Source organism: Bactrocera oleae, chromosome 4 (genome assembly GCF_042242935.1).
Source record: "Bactrocera oleae isolate idBacOlea1 chromosome 4, idBacOlea1, whole genome shotgun sequence".
Classification (NCBI taxonomy): Eukaryota; Metazoa; Arthropoda; class Insecta; order Diptera; family Tephritidae; genus Bactrocera; species Bactrocera oleae.
This window is the reverse complement of record NC_091538.1, coordinates 27,615,951-27,632,715: the sequence shown is the minus strand read 5'-3', so window position 1 is coordinate 27,632,715 and position 16,765 is coordinate 27,615,951. Positions and strand designations below refer to the sequence as shown.

The window sequence follows — 16,765 nt, the reverse complement described above, 5'->3', positions numbered from 1 at the left end:
GAGAAGACAACAGCAAGCAGAGCGGCAATGTGTTTTGAGAGCAGCTGAAACTTCTCTTCAGACACGAGTACGTTCAGAAAGACAAGCTAAGCAGCAGGAAGCTAGAAGAGCGACGGAAACGTAAGAACAATTGCAGGCAAGAAGAATTTAGTGTTACAGATGAGTCAAAACGATTTCTAAGTAAAATAAGGAAATATAATTCTTGCTTAAAATGACATCCTTCGGAGTTGATAAAGTGATAAGAATGCCTGGATTTTCACCAACCTTTACTGTACAAGGACAAATATATCATCAAATTGGATCACTATTTCCAGGAAATAATGATCAGCAAAAATTTTTGCAGGTGTATTTTATGGGTGATGAACAAAATGAAAATCGTCGTTGCTATATAGATGGAGTAGAAAGAGAAATATTATTAAAAATTCAACGAATGTTACACAGTCACAATGATTTGGTAGACAACTGGCATTCAGATAATTACAAAGTTGTCATTCATGCTGATCGAACTCCACATGGTGAACATGAGAGGCGTTATAATGCACCGATGGTCAATGAAGTTGCTGTTTTGGTTACTGGTGACCCGTGCTCACCTCGAGACATAGTGTTACGAGCACTTGATAATGCGTTAAAGCGCGTGGCTGATACTTATAAATTTTATGACGCTTAGCAGTATCCATTAATTTTCAGTAAAGGTGAATCAGGATATCATTTCAATATTTCAGTCATCAATCCGACAACGAACGAGCCAATTCCAAATAGAAAAGTTTCCTGTATGGACTTTTATGCGTATTATATGATGCATCGAGAGCATGACTTCAATCTTCTTCTGCGTACAAGGCATCTCTTCAATCAATTTTTAGTAGATATGTATATTAAAGTAGAGAGTGAACGTCTTCGTTACTTTTCTCTAAATCAGAAATAATTACGACCTGAAAATTACATACATCTACAAGATGCGATTAACGCAAATGACAATATTAGACCTAATGACATTGGCAAAATGGTTACTCTGCCGTCCACTTTTGTGAACAGTCCCCGTTATCTGCATGAGTACACTCAAAACGCATTTACTTATGTACGAACTTATGGAAGGCCTGATCCCTTCGTAACTTTTACCTGTAATCCTTCATAATGATAAGGGTTACCCGTTATATAGACGAACAGCGCCTGCTGATGGTGGTAAACATGTTAACATTCGGACTCACAGTGGGGAATTAAAGAGTTTTGATAATAGCTGGGTTGTTCCCTATTCGCCAATTTTGTGTAAAATTTTCAACGCCCACATAAATGTTGAAGCCTGTAATTCTGTACGTGCGATTAAGTATATTTGCAAGTATATCAATAAAGGAAGTGATCAGGCAATCTTCAATTTGCATAATAAAGATGCTGTGCAGGTTCCCAATGAAATACAAACCTACCAAGCGGGAAGATATGTCAGTATCAAGTTCAAGACAGAATTTTGTCTCCCCCTGAGATAACACTGACTGCGATTTTCAAGCTTTGTCAGAATGATAATTTTGCAAAGACATTATTGTACTCTGAGGTCCCCCGTTATTATAGATGGAACACCTAAAAAAAAAACAATGGAAACGTCGCATTCAAGGTACACCTGTAGAAAATCAACCTGGGGTTAAAGTATCAGATGCTCTTGGTCGTGTCTATACCGTGCACGTTACAAATTTCGAATGCTTTTGTCTGCGTATGTTATTACACCCTGTTAGGGGTCCAACTAGCATTGCAGAACATAAAATTGTTAATGGTCAGAGATGTCAAACATACAGAGAAGCATGTGAGGCACGACGATGGTTAGAAAATGATAATCATTGGGACGAAACTATGGAGGAAGCCATACAATGTCGATCACCAGATAGAATAAGGGAACTTTACGCTACACTTTTATCTTTTTGCGGTCTTTCTAACCCTCAAACTCTTTGGGATCAGTACAAAGAATACATGGCTGAAGATAATTTACATCAACTTCAGCAAGTACATACAGATATGACTTTCAATGAACATATTTACAACCATACGCTAATTCTAATTGAAAACAAGGCTTTTACAATGGTTGGAAAAAAATTAGATGATTTTGGAATGAACAGTCCTCGAAGAGATAATGAGGATGATTTTAACAATGAAATTGCTCGAGAGCAAAATTATGATTTCATAGCACTGCAGCAACAATTTGAAGAATTAATCCCTCTGTTACTTCCAGAGCAAGCTTATGTTTTCCGTAAAATTTTACATAGAATAGAATCCGGCAAAGGTGGAGTCTTCTTTCTCGATGCACCAGGAGGAACAGGAAAAACGTTTTTACTCAACTTATTATTAATGTATTGTACATCAGAAAAAACAGACAAATAGCAGTTGCAGTAGCTTCTTCGGGTATTGCAGCAACGCTCTTAAACGGCGGCCGTACGGCACATTCCGTTTTGAAATTACCATTAAATCTTGCACAGGAATTGATTGAACTCCACGTGGTGAACATGAGAGGCGTTATAATGCACCGATAGTCAATGAAGTTGCTGTTTTGGTTACTGGTGACCCGTACTCACCTCGAGACATAGTGTTATGAGCACATGATAATGCGTTAAAGCGCGGAGCTGATACTCATAAATTTACGACGCTTTGCAGTATCCATTAATTTTCAGTAAAGTTGAATCAGGATATCATTTCAATATTTCAGTCATCAATCCGAACGAGCCAATTCCAAATAAAAAAGTTTCCTGTATGGACTTTTATGAGTACGGCACATTCCGTTTTGAAAGTACCATTAAATCTTGCACAGGAAGATTCACCCATCTGTAGTTTCAGTAAAAATAGTTCTCGAGGTAGGATGCTGCGAGAATGTAAGCTTTTAGTGTGGGATGAATGTACAATGTCTCGAACTCTTCAGGACCTGCGAGATAGTACGGATAGAATGGGAGGAATGGTAGTTTTACTGGCTGGTGATTTTCGCCAAACTCTTCCGGTTATTCAGAGGGGAACACCAGCAGATGAAATTCAAGCATGCTTAAAATCATCAAGCCTATGGTCGAGAGTTGAAAAACTCAGTCTCAAAACGAATATGAGAGTGCATCTTCATAATGACATGGATTCGGGACTTTATGCTGAAATGTTATTGAAAATTGGAGATGGTTGTTTAGATATTGATGCTGAAGGTTATGTATCACTTTCAAGAAATTAAGTGATTAGTGGATGTGCGCAAGAGCAATATTAGCAACAAAAAATTAAGTTGTTAATAGAATCAATATTGACATTTTAAAAGAGGTGGAAGGGGAAATGATGAAATATTTGTCACTGGAAAAAATTATGGAAACCGAATTAAATACATCATATCCTGTTGAGTTGTTAAATTCACTTGAACTATCGGGTGCACCATCTCATAAGCTTAAGTTGAAACTAAATGTACCAGTAATGCTTAATGGAACACGACTTCGGATAACGAAATTGGGACAGAACATACTTGGCGCTACTATTTAACAGGTGTTGGTAAAGAAAAAAGTGTGATCATACCTCGGATTCCAATTATTCCCACTGACCTTCCATTCCAATTTAAAAGAGTTCAGTTTCCCGTCAATCTTAGCTTTGCCATAACTATAAACAAAGCACAAGGACAAACATTACAGGTAGCAGGAGTGCATTTAGAAAAGTCATGCTTTTCACATGGTCAACTATATGTAGCCTGTTCGCGTGTATCTAATGCCCGGAATTTACACATATTTGCACCCAACGAAAAACGTATAATATAGTTTATAAAAATATCCTTGATTAATAATCTATATTGCTTATTTTTAATTGTTACATTTCAAAACTATTTATTTTCGTTATAGTAAAATATATTTTAATCTTTGTTGTATTGATCAATTAAGTATATTTTAAAATTTGAAAATTCATTGCATTTAGTAAGTTTTTCAAGTAAGTACTCCAAGCCAAGCAATAAAATTTATTCTTTCTATTGATCCGTTTCTAATATAATGATATCTGATACTTATTTGTTGGAATCGATGCGAGCGAAGCCGCGGGTAAAAGCTAGTAATAATATAAATTAATGTCTTAACTTACATTTTAAATCTGGCAGCAACTATCTTCTTGCTTTGTTTCTGATAACAAAACCGATAAAATTGGTTTCCGTGAAACCCGAAACGGAACGTCAAATCAATACTTTATCCTTCCGTCTCCGTTGCGAAGGTGAAAATAAGGTTTTTCGAAATATTCCTTCAAAAAATATTAAAATTCAATGTTTTTTATCCCTTTTCTTAAACTTTTGGCATTCGCAAAATTTCAAAATACTAAGTGTTAGAAATATTCATCGCTCTCAATTACTTCGACAAGGAACGTCGATAACGCCAATCTATACTAATATTATAAATGCGAAAGTCCGTTTGTTTGTTACGCTTTCACGCAAAAACTACTTAACCGATCATCATGAAACTTTGTACACATACTCTTGGAGGTGTCAGAATGGACATAGGATACTTTTTATTAAAAAAATCTATAAATTTTTTACGGATTATTATAAAAATTATTTTGGAGGATTATATATGTTTGTAAAATAAATTTAAAAATTTTGAATTTTGAAAAAAAAAAGTTTGGCATATATGATTGTTTGTCGAAAAATTTAAAAGTGAAAGAAAACAAAAATGTATAAAAACCATAAATCAGAGAAATAACACCAATACTATTAGTTACTCTTATATACTTTAAAAATGCCTTGAAAGCGGAAATCTGCGCTATCAAGAAATTCTTCGTCGGTCTGTAAAGCTAAAGTTGCACGAAATCAAGAATCTGAAGCTCACGTAGAGCTTAGAAGACAACAGCAAGCAGAGCGACAACGTGTTTTGAGAGCAGCTGAAACTTCTCTTCAGACACGAGTACGTTCAGAAAGACAAGCTAAGCAGCAGGAAGCTAGAAGAGCGACGGAAACGTAAGAACAATTGAAGGCAAGAAGAATTTAGTGTTACAGATGAGTCAAAACGATTTCTAAGTAAAATAAGGAAATATAATTCTTGCTTAAAATGACATCCTTCGGAGTTGATAAAGTGATAAGAATGCCTGGATTTTCACCAGCCTCTACTGTACAAGGACAAATATATCATCAAATTGGATCACTTTTTCCAGGAAATAATGATCAGCATAAATTTTTGCAGGTGTATTTTATGGGTGATGAACAAAATGAAGTAAATCGTCGTTGGGCCAGTATATAAATTGAGTAGAAAGAGAAATATTAGTAAAAATTCAACGAATGTTACACAGTCACAATGATTTGGTTAAGATTTTTAAAAGTGAGATAGACAACTGGCCTTCAGATAATTACAAAGTTGTCATTCATGCTGATCGAAGTCCACGTGGTGAACATGAGAGGCGTTATAATGCACCGATGGTCAATGAAGTTGCTGTTTTGGTTACTGGTGACCCGTGCTCACCTCGAGACATAGTGTTACGAGCACATGATAATGCGTTAAAGCGCGTAGCTGATACTCATAAATTTTATGACGCTTTGCAGTATCCATTAATTTTCAGTAAATGTAAATCAGAATATCATTTCAATATTTCAGTCATCAATCCGACAACGAACGAGCCAATTCCAAAAAAAAAACTAAAATACTTATTTGATGAATTCGATGCGAGCGAAGCCGCGGGTAAAAGCTAGTTTATAATAAAGCAGCGCTTAAGCACAATTGGTACACTTATAAATATTATTGTAATCATATTAACGTTTCAATTGTCTATTGTATATTTGTAATGTAAATTTTTTTAAAATATTCCACAAAAAAAGTGTGAAAGTAAATATTACTTGAAAGCTGCACAAAGTTTTTAAAGACCAACGATTTTTGAAGATCTATTTTGGTAAGTTATTTAGTTGAATCTGTAACAAATAAATGAAAAATAAAATACAGTTATTTTCTTTTAAAATATTTAATGTATTCAAATTTGAAAATTCGCAAAATATTGTAGACAATAACTCTTGAGGTGTTTCCTGACTTTGACACTTCTACCTATTACAATAAGGGTTCATAGTACTTAATAGATATACAAAATTTTCTGCAGTAGCTAGACGATATTCTCTCAAAAAGATCAATTTGGTATTCTGTTGCCGAACTGCACCTTTACTCGCGCTGCTTTACTAAATGTGCCAAAACTATTTTAAAAACCTCAAATTTATTGAGCACAACACATTTTAGTTCAATTAATACTCTTTGCTTTAACCAACTCTATTATATTTTCGTAGTCCGGATCTTTCACAAAAACCTCGGTCAAAAAGCTAAATGTGGGCCGATCTTTTGGATTATATTTCCAGCAGTTTTCCATAATAGTGTAGACATGATTAGGACAAAATTTGGGCTGCAACAGACGTTTTCCATCTTCAATTAACTTTACAGCTTCAGAACCAAGCATTTCACCGTAAGGTACCTCGCCTAATGAAAACATTTCCCATAATATTATACCATAAGACCAAACATCACTGGAATGTGAGAAAATTCCATTTTTGTAGCTCTCTGGGGCATACCTTAGATTTATAAAATGTTTAATCAAATCATAATCTATAACAATAAACTTACCATTTAATCGGCCATCTTCCGCCATGCTGGGCTTCATAGAAATCATTACATGACCCTAGAGCACGGGATAAACCAAAGTCACTTATTTTTGCTTGATGAAATGACGCTAGTAGAATATTTCGGGCGGCTAAGTCCCGATGTACGAAATGTTGAGATTCCAAATACTGCATTCCTAAAAAAACATTTAGTTCATGCCATAATTTTTTATAATTTTATAATATATACCGCATGCTATTTGAGATGCCCATAGTTTCAATTCTCGATTTGGATCAATTTTTCTAAAATTTTTTTTTATGAAGAATAACATTGAACCTAGAGGCACTAGCTCCTGTATCATCATTAAATTATCACCCTTAGATAGCCCAATTAATTGCACTATACAATGGTGCTTTAAATGCATCATTACAGAGGCCTCGCGTAGAAATTCATTCTTACTAGTTTGGCAGTGTTCATCACGTAACGTTTTAATTGCAATTTCCATATGAGAATTTTTTTCAGTAACTCCTAGAACAGACCCTTTCAAGTAACCTCGATAGACGGAACCGAATTCGCCTTCTCCAATTAACTTTCCCAATTCAATGTTTTCGTGAGAAATGAAGTAGCTAAAGATTTCATTTTCTTTTTCCATATTTGGAATACATGAAGGGTCAAACCATTCCAAATCAGGGAAAGCAACTAGTGAATTTTGAGTAGAACTTCCTTGTAAATTAATCTCTGTAAGATGCTCGTTTGCTTCATATGTTTGTTTGTAATGTCTGAAATTGTTCCAAATAAAAATATATTTTATATTACAAATAAACAATTTCCAAAAAGTTCAGGGGGTATAATAGTCTTAAGGGGTTAGGGGTAGTCAGAACGTTATAGCTGTCTGTGTTGACCCAGTTCTAAAAAAGGTCCTTGCGGTGACAATCATAAGTCCTTGAAGATTCACCATTCAAAATTAACAAAATGGCGGCCTCAGGATATTATTTTCTAGATTTTTGGGAAAAAATCAACAGTTAATTGGTTTTAAAAAATCGAAATTTTTAATTCTTCTATTCTATTCTAAAAGCTGTATATATATCATTAAAATCTACTGAACGGTTTTTGAGTTACAGTTGTTACCAGTTCGAAAAACATAGTTTTGAGAAAAACGCATTTAAAGTTTCTTGCACTCGCTCTTTGTTGTTTGTCGAATAACTCAAAAAGTAATTGTCGGATCAACTTGAAATTTTCGGAGAATATTTTCAAGTTAACACTTAACGAAAATGCAAAGAAAAAACAAATTGATTTTTTGAAATTTCTGACTACCCCTAACCGCTTAACCCATTTCTGAACATTATAAATAAATAATTAATTAAGTTCGTACAGTCCCCTGACAACTTTGACGATTTACGGCTTCACTTTATATCTATAGGAGCTGGAATTAATTTTTGTTGTAAAACTCCTATTTAAAGGAGTATTCTGGTCTAGAATTATATCTTATTTCAAAGTTTCAAATTTTAAACGAGTTTTCTCAAGAGGATTTTTCAAAATTCAAATTATTTTCGGAGTTAAAGGTATTTTTCTGACCCGGCATCCAAACTGGTTCGGCCAGTTCGGGAAACTTTAAAAGCGTTTTTCTCGAAACTGTCGTTTTAAAAACAATGCCCACGATTCTACTGGACCGATTTAATAATGAAATTTTGAGAGAGTCTTCTTTATAGAATTGCCTATGTCTGGAACTATCCAAATTCCCAAAATTCGAAAAGCTAAAAAAAAAGTGGTACAAAAAATGTTTTTTTTTCAGTTAGTCGCCATTTCGTAAACAAGTTTTTTCCTACTTTTCCGTAGAAGCAGACATTGAGACGTTATTCTAGATTAATACTTTTTTTTTGTTTCAGATTGCTAGGAAGGGTGAAATCGTGCGTATGATTACGTGCCAATGTTTTGAGACCCCCTCTTCACCAGCTGCTAATTATTGAAATTTTTAACATTTTTTTAAACTTTTTCCTGTATTCTTTTAATGTTAATAAATAACTTATAAAAAAACAAGAAATAACGTTAACTTCGGTTGCACCGAAGCTATAATACCCTTCACAGATACAAAGGTTCCTTCCAATAACTTGATTCAGACCTAATTTCGTTCAGTTTGTATAGCAGCTATATACTATAGTCATCCGATCTATACAATTTCTTCGGAGATTCCATTGTTGCCTTAAATTGTAATCCATGCCAAATTTCGACAAGATACCTTGTCAAAGAAAGAGTTTGCCATACAAGCAGTTGATTCCGATCGTTCAGTTTGTATGGCAGCTATATGCTATAGTCATCCGTTCAATACAATTTCTTCAGGAATTTCATTGTTACCTTAGAAAATAACGCATGCCAAATTTCGTGAAGATATTACGTCAAATAAAAAAGTTTACCATACAAGGAATTGCTTCCGATTGTTCAGTTTGTATGGCAGCTATATGCCATTGTGGTCCGATATCGGCCGTTCCGACAAATGAGCAGCTTCTTAGTGAGAAAGAGGCAAGTACAAAATTTCAGATCGATAGCTTAAAAACTGAGGGATATAGTGTGACTGAGTTTGCATATATACAGACGGTCGGACGGACAGACGGACATGGCTAAATAAACTCAGCTAATCATGCTTATTATTTATATATTAATATTATAGGGTCTCCGACGTTTCCTTCTGGGTGTTACAAACTTCGTGACAAATTTAATATACCCTGTTCAGGGTATAATTACACTTCAAAAATTACCTGAAATTTATGCCAGAATACCACTTTAATTATTAACAAGTTCCATTACTATATGCTTCTTCGTGTGCGACACATTAAAATCTACCTAAATAACTCAAATTAATATTTGTGGTATTGACTTAACCAAAGATGCTAATTTTAATATATTCGGTATTTGAGGTTTTGATTAATTTCGTTCATATTCAGCGCTAAACTACATTTTTTTAAGAAAACTTGCATTCAGGGACAGAAAATAAAAGTTATTGCAAAATTTTTAACTAAGAAAAACATTATGAGGGAAGGGCCGGATATATGATGTAGTAACAGATATTTTTTGTTTTTTTGAGGTCTAGACAAATATGTCATAAACTTTTAAAATTTGATTTTTATTTTTCGCTTAAAAAATAAAAGTTATTTAATAACAGTTATTTATTACTACACACTTACACAGAATAATAGTAAAGCGGGGAGTTTTACTTAACTTTTACGTTATAAGCGTGGAAAAGTATGATTAAGTAATTATTTGTCGAGTCAAAACAAAAAGCTTACTATTACTACTGTTTATCCATTATATTCATATAACTTCAGAATCATCTAGAATTCAAAATTGTCTTATATGGGAAGTAGGCGTTGTAGCCGGCCATTTTCCCAACGTAGTAAATGGTATCCGTTCCCCGCAGTCGGGTCTACGTAACTGGACTATATCCGGCGAAGGACTGTCAACTCGGCAGAATTCTGCGGCTACAACAACAATATTAAGGTAATAAAGCACCAAATTTGGTTGAAAGTAAAAAAAAAATTAAAGTTTGGTTGAAGTAGTTTCTAAGACCAGGTGCCACGCCCATTGTTAAATTTCTTAAGTGATTTTTATGAAGCCTTTGACCCCATTCTGGCTTGGAATTTAATGCTTCTGACATATTATTATTACCACAATTTATGTAGTTTTCAACATAACAAACATTTTAATATATCATCCGATTTTTTCTCTAGAAAATTTAGTTGATAAAGTTTTAAGGGTTTACGTAACCGGAACGGACCCGGATTTTATCCGGCCAAGGACTGTAAGGACTGTCAACTCGGCAGTATTCTGCCGCTATAACAACAACAACAACTTTATATGTTTATAAAACAGACATTCACTTGGAATCCAACTCGTCTCGTCATACTGATCATTTATATAGTATATACAACTATATATTAGTTATACCCAATGTCAACGTTACAATTTTGCGTATGGGTTGGGCAAACTGTTTGCTGATTTATCTACATATGAAAACGTTTCGAACGCGTAAAATCCAAATAGAAACTACTTTTCAGTTAGTTATTTTTTTATACTAATTTGCTTTTAAAACATATTAAAAAATCGATTCCCCATTAACTGTTAAACGTACTGTAATGTAGGTAAGTATGCTGATTTATGATTAATGCTAGTTTGAAGTCTGATCAACGATAGCTGAACAATGTGCTGTGTACATGAGAAGCTTTCTTCGCTCGCGAGCTGAAAGCGTGCGCATACTATAGCTGCTCTATATCTATCTCTATTTTTTTTAGGTACTACAAAAAAAGCTCGGTGTTACAAACAAGTTCCTAAGAACTTCGATCATATTTACATATAATATTAGAAAAGAAATATTTACCGATTTGTGGAATTATCAGAATATATCACGCTCTTCTGAAATATAGATTCGTCGTGGGACAATACAGACTCATCGACAATTTGCTCTTCTACTGCTGAATTGTTTCTAGGTACGTTATACATTTCGTTCAGCGATGAGTTATTGCTTAGATCAGCGTTGCTTTTATTCGGAAAAGGTTTATTGGTTTCACCAGTTTCCGAAATTTCGGCATTAAAGAAGTTTGTACAAAATGATAAACCTTTACATGGAAATTCTTCTATTAGATGTAGTGATGCAGGTGTGTCCGTATAAGAAGGAACAGTTTCGTCAGAGTTTGGGGCATTTTTCGACTTCATTTTTAATAAATTACTCAGCATCAAATTTGTAGTTTCTTTACGTTTTTTCTCCGGTAGGGTTTTTGAAATTACTTTATTAGATATACAAGTAGTTGAAGCAATATCTGTGTTGCCTATGTTTTCATTTAATGAATTTGAATTATTTAATTTTTTGTTATGGCATTTGTTTCGGGGGAGGGTAGAGAGTAGTGGTTGCGGCGGTTTGGGTTCTGGTGGTACTGCATATTTTAAATTAATTGGTAGACCGTCATTAAAACGCATAAAATGTTCCACTAAATGCTCCAATGTTGGCAAATATGGTCCTTCATCGATATACAAATATTTAGACTTGAAATTCATGAATAATTTTCTTTAAATACCCGGTAAAGTGGAAAAACATTATAGCTTACCAGTTGAGATATTTTGAAGTTCTTAACATGACTTTCAAATAGAAGAGTTAAAACAAATCCAGACCGATCAGAGTAGCGAATTAAAAAACTTCCTGAAGCATCAATTTTAATTTCTTCATTCGAAGTATTAAGATGTCCGTTGTTGTTGATCACATTAGCATCAAAATTCTTTCGTTTCGCAAATCTTTGTAAACTTTCAATAGCTTCTTCTCTGGTTAATGTACCGTGATACCATAGAGATTGTTTAGTTTGTACAGCTGGCAATTTGTAATCGCTTAAATATTTTACAACATCTACTTTTCCAGCTTCACGAGCTAAATCAATCGGAAATTCTCCAGAAGTTGTCCGTGGCAATAGAGGTGCATTTGATTGTAAAAGTACTTTTACTGCATCAATATTACCGTTTTTGCATGCATCATGTAATGGGACATAACCATTTTTAATGTTGCGCCCTTGTACGTTTGCTTTTGCTTCAATTAAATTATAGATGAAAGCACCTGGTTTGGTGCGGCATGCATACTACAAATATATATAAATATTACTTTATATATGAATATTTACATATGTTACAAAATTTATGAGCTTACATGAAGTGGCATATTACCAAATGCGTCCATGCAATTAACATTAACGTCAGACCCAAGTATTAGTTTTAGTATGGTCTGATCGCTGTAAATGGCAGCTAAATGCAATGCAGTTTGTCCATCTTGGTTTTTGGCATCCACGTTGCGATAGCCACATTTTAGTAACTCACCGACAATTGTCGCGTTATTCTCTTTGGTCGCTCGATGTAACAAATTAGTATTACCATGTCGACGGGCATCATTGGGAGGCAAGTCCTTTTTTATAAACTTTGTAAGTTTCGTTGGAAGACCACTGGGCGCCATTTGGTAAAACTCAACAAGGGATTCCAGACCATGTAAAATCTTTACTTTATCATCAATGGAAAAAAACGCGTCGCCGCCATGCCTTCGTATCTGATAGTGGCACACTGTACCCTGTCAAAATTTGTACAAAGCTATCATGTCAACAAAATTCCAGACTAAATTTTTGAATAATACCCGCTGAATTCCGATTATAATGGGCATGGTTGATAGAAGTTTCCAGATCATATACATATATATAACTACCGTTGACTTATGGTATTTGTATTTAAAGTTCATAAATTCAACAATTTTAGATGTGTAATTGAATTAAATCTTCAATAAATTGCTTTTTCCTATTGCCTAAGTAATAATTATTGCAAAAATAGCTCTAATTTAATATTTAATTTTATGTTAAATTATATTTTTCACACAATAACAAATTGGTGGCATACTAACAAATAATAAGAGTTACCATATCTACATATTTGGGTCGGCTTTAGTATACCAACCCACGATTTCAGGGTTAAGAGGATGGTTGGATAGAGGAGATTCTCCAGATAAAGAATATATATAATTATAGCCGCCGAAACTTATGGTTTTCGAGATATTTGCATTTTAAGGTGAAAATTTCACAAATTGTATCTTACAATTTCCCGATTTATAGTTAATTTTTCTTTTATATAAGGTTAGAAGGTATCTCCCTTCCGCTTTTTTGCTCTTCATTCAATGCTTTATAAAAAGTGTTACAGTAATCGGATTTAGTTAAAATATGCGCCGTTTTGTTCGATGATGTTTCCATCTAGACGGCAACTTCATAATACCTTCCTCGTAGAAGCCACCTCCTTATTTGCGAAGAATTCGAACAGCCACTTTTCACAAGCCTCTTTTGAGTTCAACTTCACACCACCAAGGGCATTCGCCATGGACAGGAACAGGTGGTAATCACTTGGCGCTACGTCCGGGCTATATGGTGGATGCGATAAAACCTCCCATCCGAGCTCCCGTAGCTTCTGACGAGTCATCAACGAAGTGTGTGGTCTGGCGTTGTCCTGGTGGAACACTACACCCTTCCTGTTGGCCAATTCTGGACGATCGCCTGCTTCAAGCGGTCCAGTTGTTCGCAGTAGATGTTAGAATTAAGCGTCTGGCCATATGGGAGCAGCTCATAGTGAATGATTCCCTTCCAATCCCACCAAACACACAGCAAAACCTTCCTGGCCGTCAATCCCGGCTTGGCCACTGTTTGGGACGATTCACCGGCCTTCGACCACGACCGTTTTCGCTTGATATTGTCGTATGTGATCCATTTTTCGTCGCCAGTCACCATCCGCTTCAAGAATGGGACGAGTTCGTTCCGTTTCAGCAGCATATCGCAGGCGTTGATTCGGTCCAGAAGGCTTTTTTGCGTCAAATTATGCGGCACCCAAACATCAAACTTTTTTTTGTATCCAGCCTTCTGCAGATGGTTCAAAATGGTTTGGTGACTAACTCCCATCTCCTGGGCGATGTCACGAGATGCCATATGCCGGTCTAACTCGATGTATTCCATGATTTGATCGGTATTTGTCGTCACAGGTCTTCCGCCGGCTGGCTTATCCATGGTGTCGTTTTCACCGGCTCTGAATCGTCGAAACCATTCCTCCGCGGTTCGAAGTGATAGAGTACCATCCCCCGAACGAAGGAAAACTTTAAAATAGCGCGAATTTCGGCGTTAGTGAACTCCATGTTTACACGTCTATAACTGTTAAACGCAATATCCAAACTAATCATGCATAGCGTTGTTTTGTAGGTTATGTCAAGACCTTTCAAATTATGTATAGGGATAGCGACCACCCCGGTGATAGCGACAACACCGGAATGGTCGTTATTCCTTTCAAGTCCAACTTCTTTCTGCATTGACGGCTTTCGGCCGCGCTTAAAAAAAAAATAGGCCTGGCCCATCCAACACCGGGGTGGTCGTTATTCCTTTCGCGTCCAACTTCTTTCTGAATTGGCGCCCTACGGCCCCGCTTCAAAGTAATACCCTGGTCGGTTCAAAACCGAGATTTATCGAGTCAACTGTTTTGTTATTGTGAAAATTTAGGTAAATGTATAGTTTAGGTGCCCCAACTATGGAGGCCTCAAATATGAATTTTTTTTTTAAATCGTCTTATTTTTATGCGTAGATTACAAATCCGTCAGCGGAAAATGAATTTTTTCAATAATTTATGTATATTTTTCAAATTTATTCAACATACTTTGCACATCTCACATATTCAAGACACTTAGTTGTTGTTGTTGTAGCTGCAAAATTCTGTTCACTTAGCTGTAATTACCAGTTCAGCGTGTTAAGCATTTTCTTATGAAAAAAATATACTGAAGAAATGTAACAGTCACAATTTCTCTTGCGCCGCGATTTGATGGTATGGACGAATATCGGAGATTGTCGAACTCCTTTCCGAACCGGCGTCCTACGGCCACGCTTCAAAAAAATAACACTGGTCGGTCCAAAACTGGGTTGTTCATAATTCAATCGCGTCAAACTTAAAAAAAAAGACGTTCCCATGACCGTTAACGTAACCGGAACGAACACGGATTTTTACCGGCCAAAGACTGTCACTCGGCAGTATTCTGCCGCTATAATAACAATATTAAGGTAATAAAGCACCAAATTTGGTAGAAAGTAAAATTCCTGTATTCTGTTTTCATTTCTTTCAGTTCATTTACAAGAGATGTCGATAAGGTAACACAGGTTGTTTGACATTTTGCAAACTAATAGAACTTAACAATAATTTATATATTGAATTAATCTATTTTTGCACTATATAATATAAAATAAATCTCTAAAAACGAGTTAGTGTTAGTGGATATAAAAGTGAAAAATACAATAGTATAATTCATTCTAAATCTTTTACTTTAATTAGTTGAAACTTTTAACTTTAAACGTAAATATCTCGAAAAGTATAAGTTTCCCGCGGCTATCTCTATATATATTCCAAGGCCCATACCCATTTTAGCACCGAAGTCAGAGTATGCTATTATAAATCCTAGCCAAATAACATTAAATTTATTGTTTCACCTGGTGTAAAAGAGTAAGTACGAAGTCACCTACTGCTGAGTTGCATTCCCGTATTAAGAAAATTCCATCTTCATATGGCCCTATTTATTACAGCACAATAATGAGTTGAATTATTACTTTAGAATTATTGACTACCTCTTGTTAACAACTTTTCAGCGTCTTCGCGCGAAAGTCCCGAATGGAACCAATTAATCCCATCTTCGTTGGAACGACTCATTTTTTTTAATATTTAATATCATGTATAATACTTTTTTAAATATTTTTAGAAATCAAGTTTACTAGTGAATCACTTATGTACTGTGTACGATAGCTTCTAATATGAGCGTAAAGATGGCAAACTCGATTCCGATTCTTCTCGATAATCGATTTTCTCATTAAATAATAAATTTTTCGAAGTCGACGTTTACCTTTTGAAATTGGTCAAGAATCGATTCTTGACATTCGATTTTACGGTTAGGTGACTAGTTTCAAGTTCTACATACTATTATAATATTCTGGCGAACACGAATACCAGAACAAATCAGAATCGATGATAAACTGCCAGAAGCAACTAGACAGCGAATTCGTAGTTGCCAGAATGTTGTAAAAGCGAACTTTTGTTAAACCTGTACTTAATAAGGGCTGCTAGATTGTGCAGCAGACACAGTTCTAGTTAGAGTGTTGCCGTGTAAAAAGCAATTAAGTTATAAGCAATTAGTTATTAGCTCGAATATCAAGCAATAAGTTTTAAGTTGTTTGATTTAGATACAGAGATAAGTGTATAGCCATTATATGGGACTTTAATTTAACAATCCAGTGATCGAACTCAAGAGTGAGTTGTAGTTAGATGATTTATCGAGAACTCCGCTACAACTGGTGTCAGAAGTGGGATTGTCAAATATATTCGCTAAGAGAGAATTGTTTGAAAATAGCAAAGTTTAACGCTCTGAAGGTTCCACAACTAAAAAATGAGCTGGAAAAAAGTGGTTTAGCCACAAACGGAGTAAAGTGAGAATTACAATCACGGTAACGAGAGGCTATGGAAGCAGAAATCCTTGATGTTGATGAATATGTGTTTCAATTGGAATTAAAAGAAAAGACTACGAAGATATAAGAAAAGGAAGAGACTCAATGCTTGTCACAGCTTGTGGAAATGAACATGATTTATGCTGCAATATCGCAGATGTCAACACAAATATCAATACAGTTTAAAGAGCAGTTCGCAGCGCAAGA

General features: G+C 35.1%; 1 protein-coding gene across 6 annotated transcripts; it reads right to left on the bottom strand.

Moving 5' to 3' along the window:
* Positions 1-5,897: 5,897 nt before the first annotated feature.
* On the bottom strand, positions 5,898-15,887 carry Shark (SH2 ankyrin repeat kinase). Of its 6 annotated transcripts, none has more exons than XM_014242777.3 (8): positions 15,689-15,884; positions 15,554-15,633; positions 12,217-12,627; positions 11,630-12,148; positions 10,906-11,567; positions 6,786-7,315; positions 6,561-6,732; positions 5,898-6,463 (listed from the first exon to the last, which is right to left on the bottom strand). In XM_014242777.3, the coding sequence occupies exons 1-8, from the start codon at positions 15,768-15,770 to the stop codon at positions 6,184-6,186; spliced, it is 2,736 nt and encodes a 911-aa protein (XP_014098252.2). In that variant the 5' UTR covers positions 15,771-15,884; the 3' UTR covers positions 5,898-6,183. The 6 variants fall into 6 exon arrangements, 4 of the variants coding, with proteins under 4 accessions (XP_014098252.2, XP_014098251.2, XP_014098255.2 ...); XM_014242776.3 differs by having other exon boundaries at positions 5,898-6,508; positions 15,689-15,883; XR_004976379.2 differs by having other exon boundaries at positions 6,325-6,463; positions 6,561-6,724; positions 15,689-15,887.
* Positions 15,888-16,765: the final 878 nt, after the last annotated feature.